At 38.1% G+C, this 12,005-nt stretch overlaps 1 protein-coding gene across 8 annotated transcripts in view; it reads left to right on the top strand.

The window, feature by feature from the left end:
* The window catches only part of DOCK8 (dedicator of cytokinesis 8), an 89,815-nt gene that overhangs the window by 40,188 nt on the left and 37,622 nt on the right, over window positions 1–12,005 (top strand). For all 8 annotated transcript variants that reach the window (XM_054651691.2, XM_077171548.1, XM_054651690.2 and 5 more), the window contains 7 exons: window positions 4,087–4,204; window positions 5,889–5,959; window positions 6,649–6,787; window positions 8,287–8,388; window positions 9,114–9,209; window positions 10,316–10,550; window positions 11,497–11,661. In XM_054651691.2, coding sequence (XP_054507666.2) covers window positions 4,087–4,204; window positions 5,889–5,959; window positions 6,649–6,787; window positions 8,287–8,388; window positions 9,114–9,209; window positions 10,316–10,550; window positions 11,497–11,661 — 926 coding nt within the window. The remainder of the gene's footprint in view (window positions 1–4,086; window positions 4,205–5,888; window positions 5,960–6,648; window positions 6,788–8,286; window positions 8,389–9,113; window positions 9,210–10,315; window positions 10,551–11,496; window positions 11,662–12,005) is intronic.

Genomic DNA, 12,005 nt, shown 5'->3' with positions numbered 1-12,005 from the left:
TTTTTTTTTCACTAGTGCTATACATGTAGACACTGGGGGGGAGGTTGTCTAAGATATTTCAGAGGAATGAATTGTTGATTTTTTTGCTTTGGTTTGGGTTGGGTTTTTTTTGTTGTTTTTTGTTTGTTTAAAGGTTTTTTGGTTTTTTGGTTTTTTGAAATAGATTTTTCCTTTGTGAAAGGAAAAGTGGAGCCTTCTGTTATAGTCTTTGAACTCAGGTCTTGCAAGCTTTTTTTTTACTGGTGTAATGCCATTATTTTAAATGATGCTATTTCTGATTTATGCCAGAGAGATCAGCCAGCCCACTTTCTTTGTGCACTGTGAAATTGAGCACTTCTTTTTGTTGTGTACTTACATTTCTTTAATAAAAATATTTCCCTGAAATTGTCAAAACATTCCAAGATTTATTTCTTTCATACCCCTCTATTTTTAATAGGAAAAATCATATAATTTAAAGTTTGTTTGTCATTTTATTTTCTCATTAAATATAAATGAAAATGATGCTGTTTACTGCCACTATGAAATGTTGGTGCTGAGGAAGAGGGATTTGTCACATCACTTCAGCAGTTACTCAGCTTAACCAGGCACAGGAAGTTCTGTCTTGGTTAGGGGATTTTTGAAGGAAGAGGAAAAAACCCCTTTTCTTTGTGGTTTCATTTTCATTTAATTGCAAACCACTTAGCAATGTTCTCAGACTTGCTGTAGTCTGTAGTGTGAGCTGGAGGCCTATGTTTTGGGGGTAATCATTCCACCCCGTCCTTGACTAGTTTGAGGTGAGGAAAGGTTATTCATAAATAATGAATAACGGTATCTCACTCCTGTTATTGCTCTCACAGTGCTATTTACTCCTCTCTGCCTCTCTGCCCGTGGAATCCAGAGAGAGCATGTTCGCTACATGTGTGAGTCTTCTAAGGGCCCTTTAGTCTAGTTTTACATCTGTCCACCAGCTCTTCAGATGATTCAAAATTTTAGCAACATGAAAAAAATCATTCAAACTATTTTCCAAATTACCCATCCTAAGATACGGCATTTATGACTTATACACATCCTCTTGTTGAAGTTCTGTCACTGTTCTATTTTCCTAGTCAATGGCTGACTAGAATGGGTTTCCATGTTTGGTTAAGCATTTATGAGGTGCTTTTTAATTTTTAACCATTTTTTTTCCTGAAAAACTCCCCACCAAAATTGTGAAAGAATCAACAAATATTGAAAAGTTTAACTAATGGGTTCATGAGCTTTTGTATCTAGTACCATAAGTTTTAAATGTCAGTGTTAATTCATCCATCACTCCTCACCTACAGAACATTCCTGGTTTGTATCAGTAGGGACTACTTGCACATATGTTGAGTTTTGCTCTGTATGGAATTCTCGTCACAGTCATCAGTGAAGAAGCCTACTATTCATAAGAAGTTTGAGAATGTTCATAAGAAGTTCATAAGAAGCTAAGATGCACTTGCTGACACCTCACAGGAGGTGTAATCTAGCAAACAGAAGGATTCTTCTATGTGCACATATGCACAAGCAGTAGTTACAAACACTAAATAAGAATGGTCACAGACTTGAAACTCTGAATAGATTTTATTTTGGCAGAGGATAGGTCTGTCTTGCTTTGCCCATGGGAAGTGATTAAATCACTGCTAAGTCCCATGAAAACGTAGGAAGGTCAGCAAATTTGTATGAGAATTGCCGCATGGTGTCCTGTGCCAGGTTAGGGGGACCCTTAGCTTTCCCAGCAGGTAACTGATTCTGGAATAGTCTCTTACCACTCTTCTGGGTAATTCTCTGACCCACAGAAGCTGTTGGCATCTGTGCCTCACCCTCTTCTGCCCTTTGGGACTGTATTCTCAGGGTGTTCTGTATTCTGGGTGTTCTGCCATGGCTTTTGTAGACTCATGCTGTCCCTTGAATAGCTCTTTTGTTTTTTAAGCGCATCTGACTGTATCTGGAAGTGGAGTCGTGCACTTTCTGAAGGGAGAGTGAGGGGAGAAATTTGATACCAGAAGTATTTGCTGCGACATGTTGCTATAATAGTTCTGCTCAGTGCAGAACCTTGGGGGAGATGCACTGCCTTCTGGAGCCCACCACATCCTTATGTGCATCCTATTTGTCCTATTATTTAAAAAACAGCAGTAGTTGCTGCCCCAGTGCCCCTGCTAACTGCCGTGTGAAAATGCTCCTTGTCTCTGCTTCCCGTCAGGCTTTTGGACTGTATGGATGGAATGCAGGCAGTAGCACTAAGGCAGGGGTCAGCAGTGGGTTTACAATTCATACCTGTGTGAGGGAACATTTTTGGATCATCATTGCATCTTCCTGCTTTAGATGTCAGCCATCACTTTCATCTCTGCAGGATATCTAGAGTCAGCATTTGCCTCTGTTCTTCCTTGCTGCTGATGGGTTTAATACACATGTAAGCAAGATCCCTGAAACTGCTTCCGCATAAATGGCACAAGCTTTACCTCTTCAGTCCAGTATACTTGCTGGAATCATTATTCCTCGGTTATGTAGTCAGCAGAGAGCTCTCTGTGTTTTTACATCTTTCATCTCAAGTCACTTCTAAAAGTAAAATCCAGTGCTTAGGTACATTATACAGATTTGTGACATCTTGTCCTAGGCTGCAGATTAATGAAGCAATGGCTGTATTATTCAGCCTTCCCTACATGTATTTCTTCGCTTCTGGCAGATGTAGTATTGACAATATCCTTCATTTAATATGTCAGTCCCCCAAGTATAATTCAGTAGAGGTTACCAATATATTTCACTTAGCTCTTTCACTTAGCTCTTTCCTTAACATGATCTGGGAGAGAATTTGGCAAAGCAAAACTTGTAGATAAGGTAGTAAGGAAAAGAGTGCACTAGTGTGACAGGCAGAAGCACCATTCTGAGTGAAGGGAAAGGCAAGTTAAAACCAATTGCTTTTACTAAGGCATGCCATGTAGCACATGTTGGTTGAAAAGAGTAGCTTGGCCTGTGTAATTGAACGTGTGTCATGTTGCAACACATGGAAATCAGAAGAATAAATCACAGTTTTCCTGGTCTTGGGATACAGTATATAGAAGATGGACTGTCTGACCTAATGACAATATTCTCCAAGGCTGCTTGACTTTTTCAGCTGGCAGTGGTACTGAGGAGACATCTGTGATAAGGAGAGTGAAATTCTGTGTGCAGCTTCTGACTGTCACAGATGAAAAGAAATCATGAAAGTTCATGAGTAGTCTTCATTGTTTCTCACTGAAAGCCAGCATGCTTCTTCCAACACTAGTCTTATTCCTTACACTCAGAGGACAAGCAGTGAGAAACCTATATCAGACGGGAAAACAAGACAGCAAATAGACATAATCATGATTCCAGAATCTGTGTATAATCCATACCTACCTGAAATCTCAGATTTGCCATAAATTTCCCCAGAGAAAAATCTATTAATTTTTTTTACTCTTCTCTTGGAATTGTACATCAGAAGACCACCTATGCTGTCACATTCCCCACAGAAATTAAAGGTGCTTTTTGTGTTTAGTGATACATTCATGTACAGAAGTTAGTAAACAGCAAAGTATGCTATATTTCAAAGCATTATTACTAATAAGAGGTAGCTTATAGAATTATTGTTTGAAATTTTCCTATTTATATTTACTCAGGTTCATTGATACTGCTTTTTGGTTTGTATAATCCAGAAATAGATGCCTTCTTTTTTTGCTATAATCTGTGAATGTATGAACTTCAGTTGTTGATATCCTTGTTTTTTATCACCTCTGAGTGATTCTTTCCCCTTTCCAATATCTGATTATTCATATTTGAGAGAGGAACTGCTGTCTCAAGAGATTCCTGTTTTATATTACATCAAGCAAGGATAATAGTTTGTAACAGAACATAGCTTAGTGTAGGTGAGACCTTAAATATAGGATGTTCTATGTGTCACACCAAGAAATTATATTTTATTTGTGGACTTCTGAAATTGAGTTCTGACAGATCTTTCACTATGTAGATGGAATTGAAGGACTGGGAGAGGAATGAGCAAGATGCTAATTTGTGCACTTAATTTTCAAACAGGAATGCTTGCCATTTACTAATTCTTCCTTATCTTTGTTCCAGAAATCTCCTCTATGTTTACCCTCAGAGGCTGAATTTTGCTAACCGACTGGCTTCTGCAAGGAATATTACCATCAAGATCCAATTTATGTGCGGTGAAGACCCATCCTGTGCAATGCCGGTAATAAATGCTGAGATTTCTTAGGAGGCTTTTGTTTACCTGCATTCCTGAGAAACCTCTGAAGACAGTAGTCATTATTTACTTCCCATCACCACAGCTTCTTGGGAAGCCTAACGCAGAGAGCTTGAGAAACTTTCATTCTCATACTAAAGCAGGGCTGTGCTCCTTACCCACAACAAAAAAGACTTTTTTGTGATTCTAGTGGAACCAGAAGCATGTTGCTCTCTCTTATCTAAATCTTCCTACCCTATTTTCGGAAGAATGACATAATATCACATCAGTATCATGCTGGAATTTCTAAGGGTAAAATTCACAGAGCTTCAGAGACCTTTTAAGAATGATGTAGTCTGTTTTGCAGGGTAACTCCTCTGTATGCACTGTGTTTACACAAGTGCCGGAAGGTATTACGCTGGAAGGTAAAAATTGGGATCTTCTTTGCCTGAGCATGAATGGATGCACGATTATGCAGTGTAGGTTTCCATGAGCTTTCCATGTTTGAAACACACTGTGTATTAGGGCATACATGTACACTCCTAGCAGAGCAGACAGTCCTATCTGTGTTCAGGTTATTCAACATCTCTCACTGTAAGATCCTCTATTCAACGTTACCAAGCTTCAGAGGCTCAGTTTGACGTGTTCCAACCCAGATGCCTGCTTCAGCCTGAATTTTTTTTTTTATGTTTTCAAGACATTACTGTTGGCTACTTGAGAATGACATTGAGATGAAAATCTGTGATTTTATGTGTTGGAGAAGGAAAACAATGAGTGGAAATATTATGCTGAGGAAACTTTAGTCCAACAATCTGTTGGACCAAGGACTACAACCCAACCAGCCTTTATCAGTGTGCTGACATTGTTTAGTATATACTTCACAGCCTCACTCCACATAACCTGTGGACCTGAAATCAGAGCATCAGTAGTGTTTCCCAAGCTACATTTCTTCTGGAGCTAGAGCTGTGCCATGTGAATGTAACACCTTCTTTTACACAATACTGCATTGTTGGTTTCCTTAAACTCTGCCTGTGTTATAATGAGGTTTTGACAAATGGTTAGGACAGACACAGTTCATCTGTCTTCTCTCTCCACTGCAAGTGATCTGCCTCTCAATACATATATAACAGCATGCACAATGCAGAGATTCTTGTCTAAGCTCATCTCCCAGGGCTACCTTTAAATTATTTGATTTCAAGGCCTTACCATAGACATGTATCTTAGGAAAGCAAATCTAGCACCAGAAATGCCTATTTTTCTTCATTGATTTTAAAGGGACTTTGGACCTCCAAGGTAAGGTGAGATGTATCTCACCTTGAATGTGCAGGTTACAACTGGAAAGCAAAACTCCTAAAAATACTTTTTATTTAACTTTTTAGCACTTAGATAAAGGCAGTGTGACAACGTGTAAGTGGCTTACCATAACTTTTTTCCTATGATTTCTAAGCTTTTAGTTCATGACTAAAGAATGTGATGTGAGGTAGTCAGTGACTTAGAAATAAGTCTGCTCCATTTTCCTGGTGTTTTACCCTGAATGGAGTGTAGGGAAGGTGCTTGGTAGTAAGACATTTATGCCAACAAGCTAAGATAAAACTGAGGAGTCATTTTAAATTTTTAGGTACTGTCTTAAAATTTACACAAGATGATGACTAATAAGTGCTATGGTCCTGATTTTCTCTTCTTCTTAATGTAGGTAATTTTTGGGAAATCTTCAGGTCCAGAATTTGTCCAAGAAATATACACAGCTATCACATATCATAATAAGTAAGTGTTGTTACTATCTATTCATATGACTTAAGAAGTATTAATCATGATCTCTCTACGTAATAGTTACCCTACATAGTTCATCAAGGAATGCCATTTTAAACATTTATGTTTTGTGCAATTTATGGTATCTTATTTGGATTGCTACATTCATTTGCATAAGTGGCTGTTGTAGAAGCGACCTTCACTTTTCTTGTTTGAAGCTTTTTAGTAGTTGAGAATATTCCTACTGTGATGATTCAGAAGCAGGAACAAGAAGCAGCACAACTTTTAAGATCATTTACTTCAATGAATTCATAGATCCAAAGGAGCTGAAGGAACATTCTTGTTCTCATAAATGAAAACTTGGGATTTAGGATTTGCAGAATACTTATGCAAAAATTCAAAACAGAGATTGAACCTAGAGATAGGTGGAAGCTGAATCTGTCCAGCCAATACTGTCTGTTTTCTTCTGATTCAAAGCTGTAGATTGTTCATAAATATGACTTCCAGATTCATAATGCATAAAAATATTTCAAGTTCATAAAAATGTGTGTGTGTGTGTACATATATATACTTTGTTTGATTCAGCTCTGTTTTCAGAATTTATCTGGTTTTATAACCATAGCACCTAAAAGCCATCTGGCAAATTTGCCTCTTGCTCATTCTTACAATTACCTTGGGAATGTGCTTGGCATTTTTTTTAACAGATCCCCTGACTTTTACGAAGAAGTGAAAATTAAGCTGCCAGCAAAACTCACAGAGAAACACCATCTACTGTTCACATTCTATCACATCAGCTGCCAACCAAAGCAAGGAGCATCTGTTGAAACCCTCCTGGGGTATTCAGTAAGTTCCATGTGGTACATAAGAGTGGGTGTGTGTGGGTGCGTGTATGTGCATGTCTGTGTGTCTCCCGTGGAAGCTCTCTGCTTGTCAAGAATTTGGTCATTTATTCCTTTTCTGGTTATGGCAATACATCAAGTGGAAGATCTTAGTGTGAATTCATAGAAACTATATGCCACCTGAGATGTGTTACATCCTCATCCTATAATTTTACTGTTTTAACTGTCTTTATACTTATTGAATTCACTTGAATCAACCAAAATATGCAGCTAAATATTTGCGACAACAATGCTTTATAGCATGTAGTCTCATTCTGTTAGATCCTATTTATTGAAAAAAAAAAGCCTAAACCATACATAATTGCAATTATTACTGTTACCATGTCCATACATGAGGTAATAGCTAATGTAATATTTTCATTTAGATTTTACATGGCGCTTCATTTCTGCTCTAAATTGTCTTTTATCCACATAAAAATTTAAAAACCAGAAAGACTCTAAAAGCTAAAAGTGAATTCTCTTGCCTTCTTTATCTTCATGTTGAGACTAGAATGTCTTAGATTAAGAAATACATGTTGTAGCATAGTCTCTCTGACCTTTTTCTTTATCAAACAGTACTTTTTACTGGAGAAATTTTCATATAAAAGGAAATAATTGAGGATGACGTTTTCAGATTTGAAAACATCCTACAGCTTTGGTCAGCAATTGAGATGTGGAGCCAGACAAGTACTTTCCATGAAGTACTTTCCTATGAAGTTTGGGAGGCCGTTGTGTTTGTGTATTTTTGGTTGTTTGCTTGTTTGTTTCTTTGTTAGCTTTTGGAATTTTCAAACCACAGTACTGAGAATCCTTTCAAATGGGCTTTCTTTTATGGGCAGTTATAGTCCCACCAATGTCTGTGAGATTGTTAAGAAATAAATTAGCTCAGGACCAAGATTTGACATAGGTGTGGACTTAATTTTCAAGTTTCTGTTCATCTAATTACAAAATGTTTCTGCCCTGTGATATTCAAATGCCCATCCTCTTTCAGACTTGAATAAAAAATTAAATGTGCCCAAATATCAATGCAGGGATATGAAAAGTCAGACTGGCATGGTAACCACAAGGAAGATGTTCAATTTAATTCCAGCAAAACTGTTGATTTGCTTCAATACCAAGAATCAGTGTATTCAAGATACATGAATTTTTAAATCAAAACATGGATTCCACTAAATCCTCTGATAGGATTTATTAGAAAAAATGTGTCACACATGAGAAGCTTTGTGTTTGTTTTCTTCAAAAGATATGGTTTGTAAAGTAGTCTTATACATTTTTCTACAGTAGCTATCAGCTATCTTTGAATTTAAAATACAAAGAAATGACTGTTGAATGGGTTAGACCAGAGAAACTTAGGTCAATATCTCATTTGTTGTTTTGTTGACTGTATCTAACAAATTAAATAAATGGGTCTAATCATATATGTCATCAGGAATATTGCTGTTGTTTTCTCTTCATTTGTTTCAGTGGCTGCCAATTCTATTAAATGATCGTCTTCAAACTGGACATTATAGTCTTCCTGTTGCATTGGATAAACTGCCTTTACACTATTCAATTCACTCGCCTGAGGTAACAAACAAAATTATTAAAATATAGTATTTTCCTAATGTAGGAGAACAGCATAAGTGTTTTACAAACTAACATTGCTGTCTGCTGTTAAGCAGTGCCTCCTTTTTGTTCTTTAGAAGGGGAAAGTCAAGAAAAGTGTTGTTGTTATTGTCACTGGTGTTAATATTTTATATAACTATACTGTTTTTTTAGAAGTTAGCTGTGCAAGAAAATTCTTGTGAATTGCCTAATCAGGGATACATTTGTTTCAAGAGTGTCAAGGCAATAATTTGATTTCTTCCACAGGATAATTTGGTTTGGGTTTTTTTTTCTGTGACTTGTGGGAAGGGGAGTAGAAATGGAATCAGCTATTACTGGAGGAGAAAACTGCTCCCAGTAAACATGGCATGTAGGAAATTTGCACCACATCACCACAGAATGCCTTTGGCAATGCTTTGACCAGGAAATTTTAGCCTTAACAATATCCCATCAGAAGATATATATTTACGTGGTCTGTGCTAGACATCCAGCTGAAATTGTCTAAATTTCCCTGTTCAGTGCATCAGCTTCTGTACAAATGTCCATGACAACAAGGAGATGCTTAGCTGTCATCCTCTGTGTGACACTGAATTTGGATATCTAAAATGAAGTGAATAGTGGGAATACCCTATAGATCCTCATGTAAACAGACTTTCTGTTTGAGCATTAAAAGGAAGATGATTCCCTTTTTTTTTTTTCCATCACAGAAAATTCCATCTCAGACACCCCCTATAAAGTGGGTTGAAGGACACAAGGGCGTTTTCATTGTTGAAGTTCAAGCTGTGTCATCTGTTCACACCCAGGTAATGCATCAGAAGCAACACACAGCTGTAGTTTCATTTCAAAGAAAATTCAGGTGTCCAGGCCAATTTAGTGGGTTTATGAAACTGAAGTGTTTAAGTCTACACAGTTTAAAAAAAAATAAATTAGGAGCTATGGAAATAACCTGATATCCTCTGTGAATGAAATCCTTTGGTGAAATTAAATCTATTGGTGGAAGTGAACAAATGAGCACTCCTGGCAGCAAGTCACATGGAGCAATAGGGAGCCTGGTGTCCTCTCGGCTCAGCAGGGGTCTGCTCAGGCTGTGACTGAAAGGTGCTGGCAGGGCACAGTGCCAGCTTCTGGAGTCTGCATCTTCTGTTCTTCAAGGCTAGTTCAGACTCTGTGTCCACACCTCCAAAGACATAGCTCCTCCCCACCTCCATTGACAGGTCATACACTGCCAGTACGTGTTAAGCAGCTCACTTGTCAATGCCATGTGCTCTGGGGACAGAAGCTTAGTGCTGGGTGAGACCTCAATAATTCCCATCATTTAAATGCCACAGGAAATTGGATCTTTGCCCATCTTACTGAGATGCTGGTTTGAGACAGATCAGCTTTGTTTTGTTTCTGCTGCTTTTCAGTGGCTCTTATCCCTTATCCTTATTCCATTCTAGTTAATCCTGGTAAATATGTCCTAACAGCTGAAGGCCCTGTGTTTGAACCAGTCCATCACCCCTTTGCAGCATGTTTTTTAAATACAAGAAGGGTGTAGTCATATGGCACATAACTTGTAGGTAGCTGGAATTCAGGTGTGAGTGGCAGAGGGACTATGATGTGACAGAGTTTTATCAAATACAAGGAAAAGTCTTTTCATTAAATCAAGTGATCAGTTTAGTGAGGGCAATAACTTTCCTGCCTTTAAGCTGATCTCACCACAGTCTGAATTTGAACCAGATGAATAGGAGCAAACAAAGCACTGTGACAGCTGCTTTACAAGTTGATCACTCAGAACAGCCACTACTGAAGACCAGAAGGGTAAAAATCTTTCCTTTCATCCCATGAGGTGGTATGATCAGGCTTTTCTTAGGTAGAGCTAGCCTGAAATATATCAACTTTGTTAACTGTGAGTGCACTGTATTTGCAGGACAACCATCTGGAGAAGTTCTTCACCTTGTGCCATTCTCTGGAAAGCCAAGTGACATTCCCCTTTCGAGTGATGGATCAGAAGATTACAGAGGCTTCATTGGAGCATGAATTGAAACTCAGCATTATCTGTTTGAATTCTTCACGCCTTGAACCTCTTGTCTTATTTTTGCATTTGGTACTAGATAAACTTTTCCAGCTGGCTGTACAGCCTATGGTCATAGCTGGCCAGACAGGTATTTACTGGTTCATGGTCTTCAAGAGGCTTTGCAAGCAACCTAGATATATGGGGGGAATGCTTGCTGAAATATTCAGACTTGGATTTAGTATTTAGGGTAGCACACTTCAGAAAGAGTTGTGCTGCTCAAGACAGAGTTTGACTGCACAATTTAATCAGGCTTAATGGAGTTGCTGCCTTTTCTCCTTTCCCCCTACATTTGAGACTCAGTCTCTGGTTGGAAGGTACATTAAACTGTAGTAATTTACTTCTCTGAAAATATAGGTCAGAAAGTGGGTTGTGGATCAACTTTGTTTAGAATTAAGTTGTTTTGCAAGTAGAACACCAGCAAAATCATTATCCTACAACTGACATTGTTGTCTGCATCATATCATCTGCTCAAAGATCTTTAGACAGAGTTGAGTGAGCACAAACCTAGACAATATAATAGTGAATACTGATTTTTGTTTTACTGAGATGCCAGTTGTCCATAACATATGTTAAATCTGGAAAAATGGCATACTTGCATGCAGTGGTTTAGGTAATTTCCTATCTCATTCAGATAATCAAGATCTGTCATCCACTACAATATCTGTGCTAAAGCCTGCTAGCTTGGATGTGTCTGTCAGCTGGAGAGTAATGAGTCTTAGTATTCTGCAAGAAGATAGTTTATAGGAAATGTGTGAAGGCTGCTAGAAATGTAATTAACAGTTTTATGTAGCACAAAGTGAGAGAATACCAGTGATTTAGTTGAAAGTCAGTGGGTCTGCTAAAAAGTGTTTATTGGCCTATGTAGACTTTGGGTCTGGTCAGGCATAGCAATTGCTGTCTAAAACTCTGAATTTGTCAAGGACTGAATTGAACCTTGCAAGATTAGTTGTTGATTCAAATAATAACCTCACTTAATGATGTTATTAATTATGTACCCTTCAGTGCTGACTCTAATTCTTGCCTTTGTTTCACAGCCAACTTCTCACAGTTTGCCTTTGAGTCTGTGGTTGCAATAGTGAATAGTCTCCACAACAGCAAAGAGCTGAGCAAGGATCAGCATGGAAGGAACTGTCTCCTGGCATCTTATGTGTACTATGTATTTTGTCTGCCAGACCCACAAAGAGAAGTGGTCAAACCAGGTATTGTTGGTGTAAAGGTTGCAGGAGTGTTTTTTTTCTTGATATATGCTGTTCAGCATGGCACTTTTGAGAGAAGGACTTAAGGCATTGATCTTTAAGATAGCAAACGCAACTTCTCAGACCCAGACTGTGTACCATTTAAGCACTAAGAGGTAGGTCAGGAATATCAGCACTGCAAAGAGCAATATGAATTTGCCCCTGATAATCTCCATCCCTCAGTTATTAATTTAAGATGAAGGGTTGAGGTGAGAGGTTTCCATAGCTACAAACTGTTGTAGCTTCATGAAGATGAATGCAAGAGAGATTGCCTAAACAGAAACTTTTTCTAGAATGATTTCTTTCAT

This window comes from Agelaius phoeniceus, chromosome Z, assembly GCF_051311805.1.
Source record: "Agelaius phoeniceus isolate bAgePho1 chromosome Z, bAgePho1.hap1, whole genome shotgun sequence".
Lineage (NCBI taxonomy): Eukaryota > Metazoa > Chordata > Aves > Passeriformes > Icteridae > Agelaius > Agelaius phoeniceus.
The sequence above is the reverse complement of the archived record's forward strand: the minus strand, read 5'-3'. Positions and strand labels throughout refer to the sequence as shown.